Source organism: Macaca fascicularis, chromosome X (genome assembly GCF_037993035.2).
Source record: "Macaca fascicularis isolate 582-1 chromosome X, T2T-MFA8v1.1".
NCBI classification, from domain to species: domain Eukaryota; kingdom Metazoa; phylum Chordata; class Mammalia; order Primates; family Cercopithecidae; genus Macaca; species Macaca fascicularis.
Window position 1 is genome coordinate 49,913,400 of NC_088395.1, and position 22,303 is coordinate 49,935,702.

The 22,303-nt window shown below is 41.3% G+C and overlaps 1 protein-coding gene and 1 long non-coding RNA gene across 6 annotated transcripts in view; both read left to right on the forward strand.

Annotated features, from left to right (window-relative positions):
* Window positions 1–998: 998 nt before the first annotated feature.
* LOC135969151 (uncharacterized) lies at window positions 999–6,298 on the forward strand. Its single transcript, XR_010584219.1, has 3 exons — window positions 999–1,075; window positions 5,450–5,534; window positions 5,657–6,298. It is a non-coding gene; the product is annotated as an uncharacterized lncRNA (long non-coding RNA).
* Window positions 6,299–8,100: 1,802 nt separating this feature from the next.
* Window positions 8,101–22,303, forward strand: part of CLCN5 (chloride voltage-gated channel 5) — a 160,631-nt gene continuing 146,428 nt past the window's right edge. For 3 of the 5 annotated variants that reach the window (XM_045384157.2, XM_005593575.4, XM_045384159.3), the window contains exons 1-3: window positions 8,101–8,228; window positions 8,842–8,917; window positions 10,619–10,763. In XM_045384157.2, coding sequence (XP_045240092.1) covers window positions 10,748–10,763 — 16 coding nt within the window. In that variant the 5' untranslated portion in view covers window positions 8,101–8,228; window positions 8,842–8,917; window positions 10,619–10,747. Of the gene's footprint in view, window positions 8,229–8,841; window positions 9,178–10,618; window positions 10,764–22,303 lie in introns of all 5 variants that reach the window. The other 2 variants (XM_074029481.1, XM_015443504.3) reach the window with 2 other exon arrangements.

Here is a 22,303-nt window from a genome sequence, read left to right on the forward strand (position 1 = left end):
ACCTCCTACATATACCATATAATATTCTTATTTATCTTATTTCTCATCTCTCTGTACTTCCACCCTTCCCCAGTGTAAGCTTGGTGAGGGCCTGAACTTTTGTCTTTTTGCTTACTGATGAATTTTCTCTTCCTTCCTTCCTTCCTTCCTTCCTTCCTTCCTTCCTTCCTTCCTTCCTTCCTTCCTTCCTTTCTTTCTTTCCTGTTCTTTCCTTCCTTCCTTCTCTTTCTTTCTTTCTTTCTTTCTTTCTTTCTTTCTTTCTTTCTTTCTTTCTTTCTTTCTCTCTTTCTTTCTTTTCTTTCTGTGATGGAGTCTCATTCCGTCACCCAGGCTGGAGTACAGTGCTGCAATCTTGGCTCACTGCAACCTCCACCTCCTGCCTCAGCCTCCAGAGCAGCTGGGATTACAGGCATGCACCACCATGCCTGGCTAATTTTTGTATTTTTATTAGAGATGAGGTTTCACCTTTTGGCCAGGCTGGTACTGATGAATTTTCTGTACCTGGAACAGTGAATGGCACATAGTAAGTGTTCAGCATATAAATAAATGCATATATCACTTTTTTCAGGTTGTGGTGTCCCAGTACTATTGGCAGTGGCCACTTAAATCTACATAGGCTTGGAGTCATAAAGATTTATTTTAAATTGTAATTATTTTACCTGTATTGTATTTTAGAGTTAACTTATCTACTCTTGTATCTATTGTTAGATTACAGAGATTGCCAGGATAACAGACCAACAATAACAAAAAATAGAATATATTCTTGTCAAACTTTATCTAGTTTAGTAAATCACTATTCTATATATTCTAAAGGGTATTCAAAGGTACTACAAAATAGACTTAAAAATGAGATAATCCGATCAAGAAAAAAATAAAATGCAAAAATAAAATGAAACAGTATGAGCAATGAAGAGAGTAGCTGGTGATGAGGTCAGAGAACTAACAGGGCACCCGATCATGCGCAGCTGTGTATATGGAAGTCCTAGTGTAAGGACTTTGACTTTTGCTCCTGCTTGAGCCATGGCTTGGGAGCCACGGGAGAGTTTCAGATAGGAAAAATATAATGCAACTAGAGGTAAGTTTAACATAAAATGCAATCTGTAAAGTCCTGTTCACTTGCCGGGGGTGGGGGATACCAAATATCTGGTTCCAAGCTTTCTAGCAGCCAATGCAAAAAAAGAAATAAAGGGCATGGTTCCTACGGAGAGCAAAGCCTCTTCCTAGAGCCATGTTCCCTACTCTACCAGCAGATGGCGCGCATTCCATGTGATGAGGATCAAGGAGCAAACTCTTCAAGGCAGGGCTTCTAAACCGAGCCTAATATTAATAACAATTATTCTTTCTGAACTACGTGCCTGGCTATTTAATTCACCATATAGTTCTTAGTGCAACTTTGGGAGACAGTATCACAGGTAAAACTGGCCCAAGCCCGGATTTGAGTCTCTACTCTTTCTATGGTACCAGGCAGGCAACTTGCTATTATTTGGAAAACCTAAGTCAGGTTTTACTCTAATTGGTGGGACTCTTCGACTGGAAAGCTTTCTTAGTGCCACTGCCACAAGATGCAGTGAGAGTCAGAGACGAATTTGGGGTTCTGACACAAAGTAGCTGTTTCAGATCAGGGAAATCGTTTAATCTGCGTGCCTCAACTTCCTCTTCTGTCAAATGGAAATGACAAAATCAGCTCCACTTAACTCTGAAAGTGGTGTGAGTATAGCAGAGGGAAATAGATGTGAAAACACAAAGTAGAAAACATTCTATAGGAATGCCATATTAAACCCAAGATTTATCGAATTCCTACAATGAGCTGGGTGCTGCGGTAGTCCTGTCAGGTAGTATTATTCAAAGTGTGGACCATGGCCCACTGCTGGTCCACAAACTGTTTGTTATTGGTTTGAATCAAATGGAATAAAATGGAGAGAAAATGTTTCAAAACCTTAACAATTTGACAGAGTAATTTTATGTGTGTTGAATATAATCATGCAAGAGTTGCACTTGTATTTTGTGTTTTTATTTCAGTTTTCTAGTAATTTATTTGTATTGTGTTTTATAAAAGTATTTATACATGATATATTTTGGGGAAAATGAGTTTTTCCTACAAATAGTTTGAAAAGCACTGCTGTAAGGAATATAAAGTAAAATATAGGACATGGGCCTGCCGTCAAGGAGCTTGCAGGCTAGTTGGTGAACAGGTAGCAGAGTGGTTCAGAGACACCACTACCACTATTCCACTGTGCTTTAACTCCTCTGTGGAACAGAAGTCTATACAGAGCTGATGAACTTATAAGTGAAAGATCTTCAAATCCTCAAAAATATTCCCTAAACAAACCCTCATATCTGCTGCCATATAATAGTAGCAACTCTAACTAGACTTGGACTTCTCTCACGTGGAGGGCAGCCTGACATGGGATTTTTTGTTTGTTTGCTTGTTGTGAGATGGAGTCTCACGCTATTGCCCAGGCTGGAGTGCAGTGGTGTGATCTCGGCTCACTGCAACCTCTGACTCCCGGGTTCAAGTGGTTCTTCTGCCTCAGCCTCTCAAGTAGCTGGGAGTACAGGCGTACACCACCACGCCTGGCTAATGTTTTGTATTTTTAGTAGAGATGGGGGTTTCACCATGTTGGCCTGGCTGGTCTCAAACTCCTGACTTCAAATGATCCACCTGCCTCAGCCTCCCAAAATGCTGGGATTATAGGCATGAGCCATCGCACCTGGCCTGACATGGAATTTTTAAAAAGTAAAATTTCTCATGAAAGCCAGTTGTCAAAAAGTATTCTTCAATCAAACACTATTCTTGTTTTTCTATATTACTTTTAAAGATATATAATTGAATGGTTAATACACATCCATGGCACAAAATTGAGAAGGTGCAGAGCTCTACATCCACATGCTGTATTGTAGAGAATTTTGCATATAAGTACATAAAAAGCTTTCTCATTCTTTTTTTTTTTTTTTTTGAGATGGGGTCTCACTTTGTTGCTCAGGAAGGAGTGCAGTGGTGCAATCAAGGCTCACTGCAGCTTTGAACTCCCATATTCAAGCGATCCTCCCACCTCAGCTTCCTGAGTAACTGGGACCACAGGTGTGATGCCACACCTGGCTGATTTTTGTATTATTTCTAGAGACAGGTTCTCACTATGTTGCCCAGGCTGGTCTTGATCCTCTGGGCTCAAGCGATCCTCCCACCTTGGCCTCCCAAAGTGCTGTGACTATTGGTGTGAGCCACCGCACCCGGCCTCTCATTCTTTTTTTTTCCACTGGAGAGATGCACCATTATTTATTTGATCAGTCCCCTATTGAGGGACATCTGGTTGCTTCCCAGTTTTTATTATTACAAACAATGCTAAAGTGAATAACTTTGTTCATATAACATTTTACACCCATGCAAACATAACTGAAGAAGAAATTTCTGCAAATGAAATTTTGGGATCAAAGTCCCATATATTCATAGTTTTTATAGTTATTACAAAACTGCCCTCAATTGACTAATTGCACTCCAACCAACAATTTATGAGAGGACTTACCCTCCCACCCCTGCTTTGTCAACACAGTGTATTATTATTACTATTATTATTATTATTATTATTATTATTATTTGAAGCAGTCTCATTCTGTTGCCCAGGCTGCAGTGCAGTGGTGCGATCTTGGCTCACTGCAACCTCTGCCTCTCGGGTTCAGGCGATTCTTCTGCCTCAGCCACCCGAGTAGCTAGGATTACAGGCATGCACCACCACACCTACCTAATTTTTGTATTTTCAGTAGAGATGGGGTTTCTTCATGTTGGCCAGGCTGGCTTCGAACTCCTGGCCTCAAGTGATCTGCCCACCTTGGCCTCCCAAAGTGTTGGGATTACAGGCATGAGCCACTGTGCCCGGCCAACACAAACTATTATAAATATTTAAAACTTTGCCAATGGTATCTCATGGTAGCTTTCAGTAGCATTTCTCCAGTTATGAGGTTGGCTATCCATTTTGGTATAGAAGCCACCTGCTAATTTTGATACCCTGCTCTCCAGGCACAGGGCAACTACAAATGACTTCGGATCACTTTGTTATCAGGATTTCCTAACCTACTGTTTTGACAGATCCCCTGAGCTAGAGAACTTTGTTCATTTTCTTTTATTCTGCCCCATTTTTTTTTTCTAGAACTATCCCAGGCATTTCTTAGGCACTCGGGAAATTTTACTTTAAAATCATTATTTCTAGCGGCTAGCACAATGACTAGCATAATAGTAAGGGCTCAAAAAATCTGAAACAAATAAATAAGAACCATACAAGAAACACTCACTACTCTACATGGCTACGTATTCATCTAACTATCTGTCTCTATTTGCAATGCCAATTTTAAAATGAAAGTTAAAGCTGCATTTAGACATGATAGTTTAGGTGTCACTGTGATCTATTGTTCTAAAGGTTTTTTCTTTTGCAATATTAAGTCTAAAGTGTTACCTTTTGTTATACAGAGAAATTCCCTGTTTTTTTTTTATTTTTAAAATAAGCTTTAAGATCACAATGTATTTACTCTTTGCTCTATAAGACCTGAAATGGCTCTTGACCTGTTAACAGTTTGTTGACCGTCATGGGAGGTGGGGTGGGAACATCTTTTCAGTTTTTTCCAGGGTAGGGGGAGGAGAGCAGAGGACTCATTATGCTGATCTATCTTCACTCTCTTGGCCAAACCCACTCATGACCATGGGCACAAACACATGGGACACCTGGCTAGATTTCTGTAGAGAGTGGTCTGAGCCATGGGAAAGAAAACAAGTTGACAGTCAGAATCTGTACCTCTTGATTGAACTGTTAATATTGCCACATTAGCACCAAACTCTCACCACGTCGCTTGGGAAGGTATTGTATAGGCATTTATACTCACCACACAAATAGCTTCTGAAAAACTTGGGGATGCAAAGGCTGAAGGATAATATTCATTATCATCATTATCATTATCAATAGTAATACAAGCTAGCATCTATTGAGTGCTTAATCTGTTCTAACTGTTCTACATCTGTTAATACATTTACTCCTATTATCCCATTTTATAGGTAAGAAACCTGAAACAGTGAAGTTAGATAACTTGAACAAGGTGACACAGCTAGTAAGCGTCTGAGTATGGTTGGCTTTGAGCCCAGGCAGTCTGGTTCTGGAGCTCACTCTCTGTTTTGTTTTGCAAAACATAAAAGAATTTATCTTCTTCGCAAAAGATAAAATGTTCTTTTTTTGAAACGCACATTTTTTTGGGGGAGGGGGAGATTTGGTCCCCAACTGGAGCCCTCCAAGCTGTCATCGGTCAGTGGCGACACCAAGTGGTAACATGGATGTACTGCAGCCCTCTTATAACTCCCAATTCCCCCCCAATTCCTTGCTCCCTCCCACCCCCTCCCACTCGCTCCCCAGCTCTCCCAAATAAACCTGTATGTACTTTAAGTAAAGCCAATACGTTTGCTTTGCAGAGGCAGTTTCGTGACATGTCTCCTTCCAACCAGACTGCCATCCTTCAACCCGTTTTTTCCTGTATCAGAGGAAGAGGTGTCTGAGGTTAGTTTGTGTTTTGAATCTCATTTCTCTCCTCTCAATTATTTTACTCCATTAGTTCTCCCCTCCTTTTCTTGCCTCTTTTTTGTGTGTATGTGAGACAGAGTTTTGCTCTTGTTTCCCAGGCTGGAGTGCAATGGCGCAATCTCGGCTCACTGCAACCTCTGCCTCCTGGGTTCAAGTGATTCTCCTGCCTCAGCCTCCTGAGTAGCTGGGATTACAGGCGCTGGCCACCATGCCTAGTCATGTATTTTTAGTAGAGATGGAGTTTCATCACGTTGGCCAGGCTGGTCTCAAACTCCCGACCTCAGGTGATCCACCCTCCTTGGCCTCCCAAAGTTTTGGGATTACAGGCGTGAGCCACCGCACCCGGCCTCTTGCCTCTTTAGTATTGATTTCACCAGTAGTTTTTCTGCTCGACCTACATATAAGCTCCAGTTTCTTCTACTTCAATGAGAGAAAAAAAAAATCAAGCAAACAATCAGACCTCTCTTTGAACAATTACTCTAGATTCACCTTTTTAAAGATGAATTCCAAAAGGGGATTGCCTTGCTCAGAAACCTTAATTCTTTGTCAGTCACTTTCTGAATTAAGTATAAGTCTTAGTCCAATATTCAGGACCTCCAAAATTGGGCCCCAATTTACCTTCTGGGTATTATCTTCCACAATTCCCCTGTACTTCCCTACCCTAAACTTCAACCACAAAGGACTACTCATGGGTCCTCATAAAACTTCCTGCCTGCTCATCTTTGCCGTTGGTGTTACCTCCACTTGGATTTACCTTTATTAGAGGCCTGTACTGATATTTTCTGATACTAATATTTTCTAGTCATTTGTGGCTATCCCATACACCATGAGTGCCTGAAGGAAGGAAGAAAGCAAGAATTATTTTGGACTGAGAAAACAAAAATCCAGCCATTCATCAGGCTGGAATAACACACAGATAAAACCAGATGCAAATTTAACAGAGAACAATATTTCTTTGGCGGACATATTGCAGCTGTAAAGTGGTAAAGATGTTTTTATTTCAGTGACCACCACTTTTTTATTCACTGAGAGACTTTGTTCCCTAAAATCGTAGATTATCAGAAACTCTTCTGCTTGAAATCATATCAGTAAGAATGAAACATCCCACATGCATCTGGAGGACATAAGTTTCTTTGACACAGAGAAGCAGCCTCAATTTCCAACCCAGGTGCGGAGCTTCAGATAAGGGATATCTGGACACAACATTCCACATCTATCTTTATTTTGTGGTTCCCAAGGAAACACAACTCTGGGTTCACTTTGCACTTCAGACCTGATGGTGACCCCAAATGACAGTACTGCTTTGCTTTGAGCTTACCAAAAACATTGCTTTGTTTAAAATTCACCTAAACTCCACTCTTCTCTCCAATCCTATAAATGACTCTATGTTTTTCTGTTTGATGAAATGCCCATGGTTTCTCTGGTGTGCAGTCTCTCATATTGCAATGGGTCAAAGCCTGACTATGTTGGATTACAGATTTGTCCCTGGTAGCCTTATGCTGATTGGGCTAGGATAGGGGTTTTTAAATCCCTGACCACTTAGCTTGTCCAAAGTAGGCATTCCAAATTGTTCACTGCAGTAGAGTACCTGGGTTCTAGTTAGATTACTTGGATTGATTATATGGATTCCAGTCTCAGGTCTGCCAAGAACTAATTAGCTGGATCATCTTAAGTGAGTCAGTGCACCCCATTTGGCCTAAGTTTTCTCTTCTGCAAAACGGGGTGCTATTTCTTTCAAACCTAGGGTAAGGGCTTTGGAGTCAGTTAGACCTAGGTTGGATTCCCAGTTCTACCACTTACTAGTCCTGTGACTTTTTCTTTTCTGAGCCTCTTAGATAATGCAGTACTAACAACTGCAGTATAGTTTTTGCAGCGTTGCTGAGAGCATCAAGTTGGCTATTAAAAGTATCACTACATTCCATCACTGTTCCTATTCCTACTATTATATGAGCTTAGGCAAGTTACTTAACCTTTCTGTACCTGTGTATTTTTATGAGTAAAAATGGAGAAATACCCCTCGGGGTTATTGTGAACACCAAATGAGACGAAAAAAGTAAAGGGCTTAGGAGCGTGCCTGACACATAAGAAGAAGCTTAAATTATGTGATCTAATGTTATTAGTATTAGATTTGTACTACTAATTACTCTGTGGGCCGAAAGCGCAGGATAGACAGTTTTATTCTAAGGACAACCCTTCTCCCCAACAAAAAAAGGCGCTGAAAACTGGAAATAGTGAAACACAATGGGGCATTGCGTTTTCAAAGGCAACTGACACGCCCAGCACTGGGATAGGACCCGCCCACCCAGTACTCATTAAATATGGCAGCGAGCGGGGGCGACGTACTGCGGCTGCGCAAGTTGAAACTCCTCCTGTCAGCTCCTCCCCGGTGGGCCTCCCCTCACCTCCGCTGGGCAGAGGTGCCGGGTGTGAGCCTGCCGTGGCGCGCACGCGCAGACGCTGGCTGGGCTGAGCCGATACTCGCGAGGCGCCCTGTCACATGAGCCGCGCGCCCGCTTCGCTCCCCCTCCTCCCCGGCTGGGCTGTGTGAATGAATCTCTGCCGGCTACGTGGGGCGCTCACTCAACTTGGTGTCCTGGACGCCAGAGCCGACCGAGCGCGCTGCCCACCGGCGGCGGACACGGACTCCGCCGCTCCTGACCTCGGCGATAGGTAAAGGCAAACGGGCTGTCCCTTCCCCAACAGGTCCTTGGTGGGCCGCTGGCCCCCGGCCCACCGCCGGAGCACCCACTAAGCGCAGCGACACAGGGGAAGCGCAACCCCGCTGGCTTGGACCCCCGGAGATGGGGCTTTCTCGCGCCCGGCGGCGGCAGCCCGGCGCTTGGAAGAGCTAGACAGGCTAGTTCCAGCCAGTGCGGAGCGGCGTCTTCCCGGGAGCCCAGCCCTATTCTCCGAGTAAGGTCCCTGGGCTGCCCGAGTGAAGTTTCCTTGCGGAGCGGCGCCAAGCCCGCCCCGCTTTTGAATCGGAGTGTTTAGCCGCCTGCGTCCCCTTTCCCGGACTGGGGTAGGGTAACTGAGGTTGGCAAAGCTCAGCCGAGGCCCGGCTCTTCTCCCTCCGGCTCTGGACTTGCCGCTGGTTTTGTATGGGTCTTAGCGAAGTAGAGAAACTCTCGGAAAAGTAGTCGCTGCGCTGTTTTCCTTTTGCCATTTAACGAGCGTAGCTGGTTCTCTCCAGACTTTCGAGCCTTGCTCTTGAGCCCCTTGACCCATACGGGAAAAGCTTTACCTTTACATTGACGCACATTTCCTTTGATTAACATTTCAGAGCAAATCAGTTGCCCGGAGTTCCCAGCGAAGTTGTACCTGTGCCCGTGCGATAACGTCAGTGGAAGCTGCCCCGAGTAAGTGCGGGAAATCTAGAAGTTTGGAGCATAAAAAACCAGCACGAATCCACTTTACTTAAACTTCATACGTTTATTAGCAACTGCTCGGGTTTAATTTCAGAGATGTTGAATTTCGCCTAGTCCCACGGGACGACGATCATTACTTCTTAACTGCACGCGAAACAGGAGAAGAAAAAAAGGCAAATCAAAACAGACTGTCTCAGGTCTCAGATAAGTCATCGGAGCGCTTTTTCCTGGTGAATTCACCCTAGGAGTTTGTGAGTTCCTAGTTTTCTTGGACTTCGCGAACTTCTCCTTGTCCAAAGCACTGTCTTTTCTCTGTTGGTGTTTTGGGACTGGTGTACACATTAACCCTTTTGTCATTAAAGAAGGCCAACACGATTCTCACGTTAGTATTAGCCTTCAGTGTTTGTGCTTTAGCGCTTTCACTTAGGAGGCGGAGGCGTTGGTTGTATAAAAGATATGGAAATAGCAATCTACTTTAATGTTCACCAGGTCAAAAAGGTGAAGACTTTTAGAAAAAACAGATTGGCTTGTATGCTAAGTAGGGAAGACCAATTTATTAACTGAGATCTTGTTTAAATGGACAAGCAGAGTGTTAAGCCTCTAAGTCAAACTAAGTCGTCAGACCTCTCATTTTTTCTCCCATTCCTAGCTCCTATTTTTTTTTTTTGAGACAGATATCGTTCTGTCACCCAGGCTGGAGTGCAGTGGCACAATCTCGGCTCACTGCAACCTCCGCCTCCCTCCCGGGTTCAAGCGATTCTCCTGCCTCAGCCTCCCGAGTAGCTGGGATTACAGGCGACACCTGTAATTATAGTGCACCGCCATGCCCAGCTAATTTTTATATTTTTAGTAGAGACGGGGGTTTCACCATGTTGGCCAGGCTGGTCTCGAACTCCTGACCTCAGGTGATCTGCCTGCTTCGGCCTCCCAAAGTGCTGGGATTACACCACACGCGGCCCCTAACTCCTTTAATATCTTTGTAAATAGTATTGTCCTTTGACTGGATTTGAAGTTTTAACAACCGGAATTAGCTGAATTAATTTGGTTTTCTTTGAACTGGTATTCCATTTTTACATTTTTCTTCTTCTTTGGTTCATTTTCCCCCGATTATAAAAGCAATATATGCTCACTATAGGAAATTTGCAAAGGGTGGGAAAGTATAATGACACAAAGAGAAAGAACTACTACTCAAAGGGTATCATCAGTCTTCACTTTTTATTCCGCTTCTTTTTTTCCCCCCATACAAGATCTGTTTCCAAACTTTAAGTATTCATAAACTTTCCTCTCCTTCTACTGATTTTTAAATGTAAAGTTGGGTATTTTGGGTATTTTGGGGGTTGGTTAGGGCACTGGATATTAATGTTGCTCTTCAGTCTCCAAAGCATGAAACTTCAAGGTAGGAAAGGTGCTTAACGGTGATTTCATGCAGCATCTCACCAACTGAGACTCAGAACTTATTTACTGAGGCTCCAGTGATTCATGCAGCATTGTATAGCACTGAGTGGCAGCATTAACTCGCTCCAGATCTCTGGTGTTCTCTCTCTTCAGAGATACCTTGCTGCTTAGAGGGAAACTTGACACTACCCATGCCTGCATATCTTAGAGAGGTTCGGAGAGGGGCAGGAGATAATTTTCAAGCATTTGAAGTGTATAGTTTCTTTTAGGTATTCATTTTTCTGTTTACATTTTCAGGTTTGGGGCTTTAGCACCTTGCAGAAAACAGAGCCACAGAGCTGCCTTTCTTATCAAGTCTCCCTATAAAACTGAGTGGCTCTGGGAAACTCAGCCTGCGACCCCAGAGTGGGTGAAGATCGGATCAAGATGGCCATGTGGCAGGGTAAGAAATTAGCACTTATTCTTCTAACTGGTTTTTCCTCCTACTCTATTCTCTACCCTCACCCAGCCATTCCCCACCCAGCCAATGGCAGGCAGCCAGCTGTTCTTTAATTTAACCCTTTGTCTTTGCAAGGACAAAACACATTAGTTTAAAAAGAAGCTGCTGCTAGCTATAAGTTTAAATTATTTAAAAGTGGGGTTGGAGGAGAAGTAGGAAAATGGCATGCCAGCAACATTTAAAAGAACTCCCTTCATTTAAACAAGTGATCGTTGGGGGGTTATATGCCAGGAGACAGGATATTTTTTCCCATTTGTGTTTTTCATTTGTTTCTGGCAAATTTCTATCATAAGATTCCCCACCATAAGATTGGGGAGACAGATGTCAGTGCCTCTCCAGCTTCATCTTCCCAATAAAAACTTTGTGATGTATGCAGTTTGAAAGAGCATATTTAATGTTACAGTGTTTATATTTGATACAATATAAACATTGAGAAGGAAAATGCCTATTTTAATAATATGAACTACCTGAGAGCAAAGCTCAGTAGTATCTTAGCTGATGTATTACATCTCTCATGAACTTGTGAATTCCTACCACATACAAAATTATGTTTTATTTTTAGTGGGGTTGAGGCTTGTGCCCTTTGGAGGGTTTAGGAATCTCCAGGGTTATGTGGGATTTTTATCGTTATCAAAAGTGAGTGTGGGTTTAAGAAATGATGACAAACACTACCAAAATTGGCCTGTGACCCATAAAAAGTTAAAGACCACTTAAATGGAGTAGAATGAAATAGCTTGAATATCTAGAAATATTCAGCAGGTTGGTTAGTTGGTGGTCTGATGTATCTTTTAAAAATGTTGCATTGTGTTGGTTGTGACTTTATGTAGGCACACAAATGTAACAAGTAGTTTCCATGTATAAAGATTATCAATTTGAAGACATTTATGGAAACGGGATTTGGCCTGTATGCTTGCTTTGACTCACACAATGGGCATTTATCAAGAGCAGTTTGGATATTCTTGCTTAAATCCTGAGACATTCTTTCATTCAACAAGCGAAATACAGAGATGAATAAGTTGCAGGATGCTAGAAGATTCCTTGTCATCTAAAGACAGACACATAAACAAATAATTTCGCCACGCTGAATAAGTTAGAATAGAGAGGTACAAAAAGCAAGGGAAGCCCCGAGAAAAGCTTGATGAAGTCTGAGTTTTGAGCTGGTCTAAAAAAATGAGTAGGAGTTTGCCAGATGGGCAAATGAGAGAATGCGGGCAGACAGAGCAGCACTGTTTGGGAAGTTCCAAGTTGCTCTGTTCGCCTCATGTGAGATGTGTAGGGGCACGACCTCAGACGAAGCAGGGAAGGTAGTTGGAGGCCAGATAATAAAGAGCCTTGTATGTTCTAGGAAGGATTTTACACTTTATCCTGAAGACAAAGATTCTAAACAGGGAAGTAACATAATCAGATTTTGTTTTAGAAAGATTACTTTGGCAGCAGTGCTGAGCTGGAAATGGTGAAAACTAGGAGTCAGTCAGGAGGTTTCTGGAATAGTTTAGGGGAGAGATGGTAAGGGTCTGAACAGAAGCAGGGGCAGAAAGGTTAGAGAGAATGGGATTCTAGAATATTCTGTGAGTGGATGTGGCAAGAAATGGGCCTGGATTAACTACCAGCTTGGGTGCCTGGGGGCCACTGGTGCCATTCTCTGGCATGGGGAGCATGAGAGGCAGCTGATGGGCATGGGGATGGTACACTGAATTTGGATGACCTGTTTGGGTTGAGACACCTGTGGGCTGTCAGGTTGATGTTTCAAAGACAGTTTTGAAAGTACAGAACTGAGGTTGGCACAATGGGGATCTAAAGTTTTGTCCCTAATGGTGCATAAAGAGCTTGTATTTTTTTTCTCTGTAGTTAATGGAAATGTCATTACTAGTTAATGATTTATTTTATAATAAACACATTTTAATGTTTAACAACTCTTAATCATAATGTCATATTTTCATAGTAAATAATGTATTTTGCAAGCCCAGGTCCTGAAATCAGATGTGCTTAAAATTACATTGAAGTGAAACCTCATTTTTCCAGCATTAGTGAAGAGGGGAGTGTTCCGTATAAGTAAGCTATTTGGGTAACTGCAGCTTATCCCTTGTTTTGGGTAACCTCTGAAGTAACCAGCAAAATACGATGATAGTTTGGAAGCAGTGTGGTATGATAGTTATATGTGTGGGTCTGAGTTCCACTCCATTGGTTCCGTCACTTGGTAGCTACGAGGCCTTGGGCAAGTCACTTAATCCCTCTGTGTGCAAGTTTTCTCTTTTACGAAATGGAGATAGCAATATAACTCATCCCATTGCTGAGTATATAGCCAAAAGAAAGGAAATCAGTATTGAAGAGACAGCTGCACTCCTATGTTTATTGCAGCACTGCTCACAATAGCCAAGATAGGAAATCAACCTAAGTGTCCATCACTGGATGAATGGATAAAAAACATGTGTTACATATATTCAACAAAATATTATTCAGCCATAAAAAGAATGAAATCCTGTCATTTGCAGCAACATGGATGGAACTGGAAGTCATTATGTTAAGTGAAATAAGCCAGGCATGGAAAGATAAATACTGCATATTCTCACTCATATGTGGGAGCTAAAAAATGTGGATCTCATGAAGGTAGAAAGTCAAATGGTGGTTTCCAGAGGCTGGGAAGGGAAGGAGGTTGGGGAAGGAAGAGAAGTGGGTTAATGGATATAAACATACAGCTAGAGAGAAGGAAAAAGTTCTAGTGTTCAATAGTACAGTAGGGAGACTACAGTTAACAATAATTTATTATATATTTCAAAATGTCTTGAAGAAAAAAATTGGAATGTTTCTAACACAAAGAAAAGGTAAATGTTAGAGGTGATAGATATCCCAATTACTCTGATTTGATCATTACACATTGTATACATGTATCAAAATATCACATATACCCCCAAAATATGTACAGCTATTATATATCAATTTTTGAAAAGGGGGAAAAGCAGAACACCTGATAGACTTGGTGTGATGACAAATTAAGCTAATATATGCAGATCACATTTACTGGAACATAGTAAATGCCATATAAGTGTGTGCCATTATTAGTAAGACATTTAGAATATTATTTAGCATATAGTAAGTGCTCAGTAAAATTTAGCAATAGCTGTTATTACTACTGTCACTATTATTTTCCTATAACCTGGGGTGTGACAGGGACCTTGTTCTGTGGAGGTAATTTCAGGTTGTCCTCGGAAGCCCTGTCCTGTGGTTGTCTGTTTGGGTCTTTAAATAGAAGTTTAGACTTGAAAAGATCCTTAGAAAACATCTAGCGCCTGGGCGCGGTGGCTCACACCTGTAATCCCAGCACTTTGCTGGGGCGGGGGGCTGGATCACGAGGTCAGCAGATCGAGACCATCCTGGCTAACACGGTGAAACCCTGTCTCTACTAAAAATACAAAAAATTAGCCGGGCGTGGTGGCGGGCGCCTGTAGTCGCAGCTGCTTGGGAGGCTGAGGCGGGAGAATGGTGTGAACCCAGGAGGCAGAGCTGGCACACGCCACTGCACTCTAGCCTGGGTGACAGAGCGAGACTCTGTCTCAAAAAAAAAAAAAAAGATCCAGGTCACCTAATTCCCTATTCCAGTATTCTTTCTGTGGGCTCATGGAAGAGGGAATGCGTGAGTCTGTTCTCAGCTCGAGGAAGCTTCTGAGTCAGTCTCTAGAGCTTGTTGAGGAACCTTAAGGACTACAGGAACCCAAATCTCCTTAGGTTCTTGGCTCATTGCTGTCTGGTTCCTCCGTGGAGAATTTGATCTGAATTCCCATACCTCTTAAATGGGGCCAATGTTATTTTGACTTCACTTAATGGAGCCCTCTAATATATTTTTCTGGCCACTTTAAACAGTGTACTGAGCATAATTTAATATTTTTGATAACTCAGGGTTATCATTAATAACCTCCAGCCAGTTTGAAGTTGGAGACTTGTGTTGTCAGGTGTTATTTATTTATTCCATTAACATTTATTGAACACTAGTTGTACAGCAGGCACTCTGCTGGGCCCTAGAAACGCAATGGTCAGTGGAAACAGGTATGGTCTCTACTATCATGGAACTTATCAACCATGATAAAGGTAGCACTTCAAATTAATGAAATGATTTATTTAACACGTGTGCTGAAGTAATTTGGAAAAAATGACAGCATAAATTTAGAAGGGTTAATATAATGTTTCTTAATAGAGGAGGGGGCATCAGAATTACCTGTAGTGCTTTAAAAAATATTCCTACTCAGGTCCCCATTCCCCCAAATTGTGATTCAGTCTTAAGACCTGAGCATTGCAATCCTGTTTTAGAACTACGGCAATAGATAGTTTTTTCTTTTTTTTTGAGAGAGGGCAATGATAAAGGAACTAAAAAAATATGGAAGACTATGTATATAATCTTGGGGATAGGGAAGATATTTGTGTGCATAATATCAAAGGTAGAATAATGAAAAAGATTAATATAATCAATTATATGAAAATTTAAAATTTCTGCACAAACCATAAATAAAGTTAATGAGAAAACAAAAACAATTGCAGCAAGATTCATTATCTGTAACACAAAGACTTAACAGGGCAATAAGAAAAAACAAATATTCTACTAGAAAAATGTACAAAGGTCGAGGGAAAATGTGCAAAGGGAAATATATCAAAGAAGAAATGCAAAGGGCCAGTAAACATGTATCTCAGCAGTAGTCAAATAAAGGGGAATTAGAATGGCATACCATTTTCTCCAGTATAATTTGCAGAGATTAAAAAGGAATGACAGAACTCACTGTTGGCAAAGACGCAAGGAAGCAGATGTTCTCATACACTCGTGGTGGGAATGTCAGTTTGGCAATATTTATTAAAAGCTTTAAAAAATATGTTTACTTTCTGACCCAGCAATTCATTTTCTTGGAATTTATCCTAAGGAAGTAATTAAGGGTGTGCACAAAGATGTATCAATAAGGATATTAATTGTAGCATTTTCTATAATGGGAAAAATTGAAAACACTTGCATTTTGATGCATCTATACAACAGAATATGGTAATTTCCAAAAATAATAATGTAGAGTTCTATTTAGTAACATAGAAATAGGTTCATGACATAATGTTAAACCCAGGGGTCAGGGAGTGGGGGAGCAGGGTAAAGCAGATTCCAACTGTCGATACAGTCATCCCTCCATGTACTCGGGGGATTTGAAGACCCCAAATATACTAAAATCCTAGCATACTCAAGTCCTGCAGTTGGCCTTACAGAACCTGCATATAGGAAAATTTGGCCTTCCATATTCGTGGGTTTCATATTCTGAGATTACGGCATTTTCCATCTGTGCATTTGGTTGAAAAACATCTGCGTGTAAGTGAACCTGTGCAGTTCAAACCCGTATTGTTCAAGGGTCAACTGTCATTAAAACTATGGACTCTGGGCTTAAATCTGAATTCAAATCCCAGCTACACCTTTATCAGCTGCGTACTATTGGGTGTATTACTTGTCTTAGTGTTCCTTGATTTCCCCATCAGTAAAATAGGGATAAAATAGTAGCTAACCTACCAGTTCCTATCTAATGTGCCCAAAGATCACCTGGTGATCTTTCCAAACTTCCCAAGCCCAGGCCTCACTCAGCCCAATTAAATCTGAATCTCTGGGGATGGGAAAGAGAACAGTATTGTTGAAGTTCCCCAGGTGATTCTAATGTGCAAACAAGTTTGAGAAAGCCGAGCAGTTGTTGAGGGGATTGTTGAAGGGATTAAATGAGAAAATCACAGTGCCTGTCATGTGGTAAGTACTCAATACATAGTAACTATTATTATTGTTGCTTTTTAAAAATTATTAATAGTGTGATCCTATTTTAATTTATGTGTTTGTGTCCATGTATGGATAATATAAAAAAAAGTCTGAGAGGATATATACAAAAGTATTTTAAAAAAGAAATTATAGTTGACTTTATTTTTGCTTACATGTATCTTTCCATTTTTCTGTAAATAACATGGATTGTTAATTTTAAAAAGTATAATTTCTGAAGGAAATATCAGATATATGTACCCAGCTTTATATACTAAGGTATTTATAGTGAAAAAACTGAAGACATAGTTTTCATACTAGGGGAATGTAAGTATATTATGATAGTTCTGAACAGTATAATATCTGGCCATTAAAAATAAAGACTAGCTGAGTGTGGTGGCTTATACCTGTAATCCCAGGACTTTTGGAGGCCAAGGCAGGAGGATTGCTTGAGTTCAGGAGTTCAAGACTAGCCTGGGCAACATAGACTCTGTCTCTACTAAAATAAAACTTTTTTTTTTTTTTTTTTTTTTTTTTTTGAGACAGAGTTTCGCTAACTAGCCAGGCATGGTGGTGCACGCCTGTCATCCCAGCTACTCGGACGGCCGACATGGGATCACTGGATCCCAGGAGATTGAGGCTATAGTGAGCTATGATCTTGCCACTGCACCCCAGCCTGGGCAACAGAGTGAGACCCTGTCTCAAAAAAAAAAAAAAAAAAGAAACAAAACAAAACAAAAAAATAAAAAACAAGACTGATGCTGTGGGGACTCCCTCTGTCACCCAACCTGGAGTGCAGTGGTAGGATCTTGGCTCACTGCAACCTCAAACTCCCAGGCTCAAGCAATCCTCCCACCTCAGCCTCCTGAGTAGCTGGGTCTGCAGGCACACACCACTATACTTGGCTAATTTTTGTAGTGTTTGTAGAGACAGGGTTTTGCCTTGTTGCCCAGGCTGGTCTCGAACTCCTAAGCTCAAGCGATCCACCTGTCTTGGCCTCCCAAAGTGCAGGGATTACAGGCGTGAGCCATCATGCCTGGACCCATCTCTCTCTTTTTAACTCAAGTGTGGGTTTATGTATCTCTATGTGTTTACATGTTGCATATACACCTATTAAGTGAAGATAAATACAGAAAGAAAGGAAATGATCCAAAGTTGTTGCACTGGCTGTCTCCAGGTGATAGGATACAGTTACTTTTATCTTCCTTTTATTATACTTTTATTTACTTTCAAATTTTATACAATGAATGTGTATAACTTTTATAACCAGAAAACAAGTGATTTGAAAATGAGATATAAGAGTCAGTAGACTCTCAACAAGTACCTGGCAGCAAGGAGCACAGCATGTGTGGCCCCCTGGACAACTGCTTCAGTCACTCTGTGCCCTTGTGCCTTCCAACAGAAGAGCAAAAGAGAAGAAACCAGGCCCCTGAGGGTTTGGTTAGAACAGGATTTTTGCTATTAATACTTCCTCAAGTACTCTTGTAATTTTTCACTGTCTCTCCCATTGACTACAAAAAACTCTTTTGGAAGATGTGCAAAAGATGGGAAATTACACTGCATCTAATGTAGAGGTTGCAGAATAAAGTGAGGTGGCAAAATATACATCAGGCTAAGTGTGAAAATAAGGCAGAGGAAAATCATAATAAAATAGTTGCAACGAGAAACTGTTCTTCAAATTGAAAGGAAGTATATGTTTTGACTGTGCAGATTTTTTTTGGCACATTGCAGTGTATTTGTAAACACTCTGGTGATTTAGCTAACACATGGGGGGTGGGGAGCAAGAGGGAGCCTCACAAAGCAGTCAGTGAATTGACGAAAGCTTCAGTGTGAAATCTGGGTGGCCATGTGGCTTGCTAATTGGACCACTATCACCTAAGAGAAGCCATCTGGTCCTGCCTGTTGACCGAAACAAAAGTAGGTAACTCTTGAAAGAAAGTCAGGTTGTTAGAGCAGGAATAAAGAAGCAGGCAGCCCACACCCCCATCCCCTTTTCCTCTATCTGACACAGTGCCTCACCTATAGCAGGTACTCAAGAAACAAGTTCTTTGTCAATTAAAATAATAAATAAATAAATAATTTTTAAAAAGAAATGAGTTTTTTGTCTCTCTTCGCCTTTTGCCTTTCCATAACTCTCCAAGGGGGAGAAATTGGTGGGGAATGGATTCTGATGGAAGGCATTGCATAGAGGGTAAACGAAAACAACCTTTCAAAAAATTATTCTCTAAGAGTCAGTTATTCTTTCCCAAGCACGCAGTTGTGGAGGGAGCACAGGTCTTGGAGTGCGATAACCTGAATCTGAACTCAGGTCTGCCATTTGGTAGCCAAAGTTATTTAAACTCCAAAAGCCTCAATTGTCACATCCGGGGTCAAGTGTCATGTCTGGAGACAGACTCGCTGGATTTGTATCTTGACTGTCACTACTAGCCATGTGACTTTGGGCAGGTTATTTAATCTCTGTGTCTTACCCTCTTCATCTGTAAAATGGGGTTAATACTAATACCTACTCAGGATTATTGGGAGGATATAGTGAGTGAATACAAATGCAGCAAAACACTTGCAAATGCTGGCCTTTACTATTATAATATGTGAAAGGTTATGATAATATTTACTGCACATGCTTCTAGATGAGAGTCAGTCATCAAAATGCCTGGTCCATTATAGCTGTTGTGATTGGATTGTAAGTTTTGGCATGAAAAATAAAATTAGGTATATTATGAAAGAGATGTTTTTAAACTGGAAGGAGTCTTCAGAGGTGATCTGTTTCAGATGTATAATCTTGCAAAGGAAGAAACTGAGGCCCAGTGAGACTTATTTTAGGCCACATAGTTGTCACATCGTACCCAAAGCCAGGATTAGACCCTGGGGCTCCTGATAATCAATGCTGCCCAGCCCGCTCTTTCTCTGTCAGTCTGTCTACCTATTTGGTCTTACTGCATTGCACTGCCTTCCCCAGGCTTGGGTATCTTACAGTTTTCTGTTGAATCTTAGTCTTTTCCTACTATGCTTTATTGCTACCATGAAAAGTGTAGTTTTTTTTTCTCCCCTCAAAAATAGGTTTTTCATTGAGGCTTCCAGGATGTTTTTTTTTCCCCTTTTCACTATGTTAGCTTATGAAATAAACTGTAAGTTCTTATTATTTGACCAGAATTATGATTCAGCTTCCTGTTTCATGTAATGCTGTTCTGTGTGTCAAGGGTTGGGGGAGGCGGGACTAGAAAGTTTCACTATTGGTGGCTACAAATGCCAGATTCTTCTTCTTCTCCTTCCTACCTTCTGTTAACTACCCAGTGTTTATAGACCCATGGTCAGGTCAAAGAAGCTGTTGAGGAGTTAATAGTATGAAGTATCTCCCTTAATAATGTTATATTTTGATGATTTTCAACCCAATACCATTCTGGCATTAGGTGGCATTTTATTATATTTATTTGGGATTTCTGCCCTGACTACATCCAGGAGGAACATAGAACAACCCAGAAATTAAAACATAGAGCAATTAGAAATAAATGCAGGACAGGGACCATCCAGTGGAAATGAAATCGATATTACTAGGCATGTGAGATATTAGACACTGAAGTTTTCTCTTTCTTTTCTTCTGTGTCCCTCCCTCCAAAAGATAAACACAATAAGTTACATTGTTGACATCTTCTGGCCAAAAACGTGTTCAGATGCAGAAGAAAACCCTGGCTCTGTCTATGCTAAATCTTCTGGTCCTTCCACTGCCCTCCCTTTGGTCTGGCCTTACTTGTGGCCACCTGTGACTCAGCACTGAATATTCCCAGGTTGAAATAATGATCTTTCCTATTTAGCTTTGAGAATGGTGAGAGACAGGTAGGCAAGAGAGTTCTTGCCATCCAAATTCTCAACTCTGTCAAGCTGTTCTTTTCCTTGGGTCCTGTACCCCAGTAATACGTAATAATAATAGAGTTTCCTTATCTTACATTTCTCTGTATTGAATAATTATACCACTGTGGACCCAGATGTCAAAGCCCAAATTCTAAGAGACACCATACATTTCTTGTTCCCCCTTAGCTGCAGTCCGACCCTGCTGGCCTAGATCATTTCAGTAGGTAGCATTCCTAGCAAGCACCTGCTTACCTTTCAGCCATGAGCTTTCCTGAAGCCTCCCCCATCCTCTGGTAAAATTAGCCTCTGGCTCTATTGTATGGTCCTTGAGGGCAGTGACTGCACTTGTTCAATATTTTTGTTCTCACATCTGCTTTGTGCCAGGCAGGCATTGTGTTGGGTAGATGCTGGGGTTATAGCAGTGAACACAAAAGTCATGATCCCTGCCCTCTTAAGCCTTGCAGTCTCATGGGGGAGTTGGAGTGCAAATAAATACACAGCTATTTTCTTATAAAGTGTTGTGAGTGCTAGAAAAGTCAAGTCCTATGAAAAAGAATAGTAGAGACTGAATTTATAGAGAGAAGAAGGGAATGGGAGGAAGTGACAAGTTCATCTGAGACCTGAAAGATGAGGAGGAGTTATCCAGGCAAAAAGTTGGGGGAACAGCATCCCAGGCAGAGGAGACAAGGTGGAAATCCCTGAGGTGGGAAGAATCCCTGGGTCCTTTCCCAGCGTGGTCCATTGCAGCTGGACCATAGTGAATGAGGCATAAAGGGACATGTGATAAAATTGGAAAGATGGGCAGGGGACAGGTCATACAGGGTTTTGTAGGCCATGTTACCAAGTACCCTAACTTGGTAACATGAAGGCCTTGGAGATAGATTGGATATGGCAGAGTGACCAGTGAATGAGTGAGGAGTATCTCATTCATCTTATACCGAATACCTGGCAGAGAGTGCCCAGCATATAGTGCTCATTGAATCTTTGTTTAATGAGTAATAACTGCCTTGTGTTCCTATCAGGATTGCCATGGAGATGAAATGAGATAAGGTATGCTAAGATGCTTTGCAAAATAATTCACTAGATTCTATGTAGTGATGCTTACAGATATTCACTGTCGCTAGGAACCACATCCCCCCAACTCCATATTCTGTTAAACTAGCAAAATCTTTCAATTAGTTCATCCCATGCCATGAATATGCTGATGTACTGTGTTCTTACATATTCAATGTGTCTCTTTTATCAATGCCTTTAATTATGGGTGAGTGGAAACTACCTTATATCACACCATTATGTGACACTCCTGGTGTTAGAGATAATTATGGGTAGTGGTGCCAGGAGCAGTATAGCTTTCTCTTCTGTGCTAAATCTACTTCTAAATCTCTCAACCTATATAATTCATTATTTAGGAGCTAGATTAATACTGAGGAATAGCACCCTCTGAATTTGCATTTGGATAAGGGCAAGGCTAATCATATCAGGATGTGGTTGCTACCAATTATGGCACTTGGTTTTCTAGACTGTTAAAAGACGTAACAAAATGATCAGTGTTTTGCTATTTTTGTGTTAAATATCTGTTCCCTATTTAAACTGCAGGAACTTCAGAGGACTGACTGAAAAGCCCAGCTCTGTGTACTGTTGGTAGGATATAGGTTGATAGAATCCATTAGAGGGCACTTTGAAAGACTTTCTCAAAATGTAACTTGTACACCTTTTGTCCCAATAAATCTATTCTCGAACTGCACAAAGGTTAGTTGTTACAAGGATGTTGGTTGCCTTCTTGTTGCCATCTTTTTTACTATCAACAGTCTTATTAATGTACAGCATGAGAGACCGGTTATGCTAATTATGGTATTTACATACTATGGTATGCTGTTCA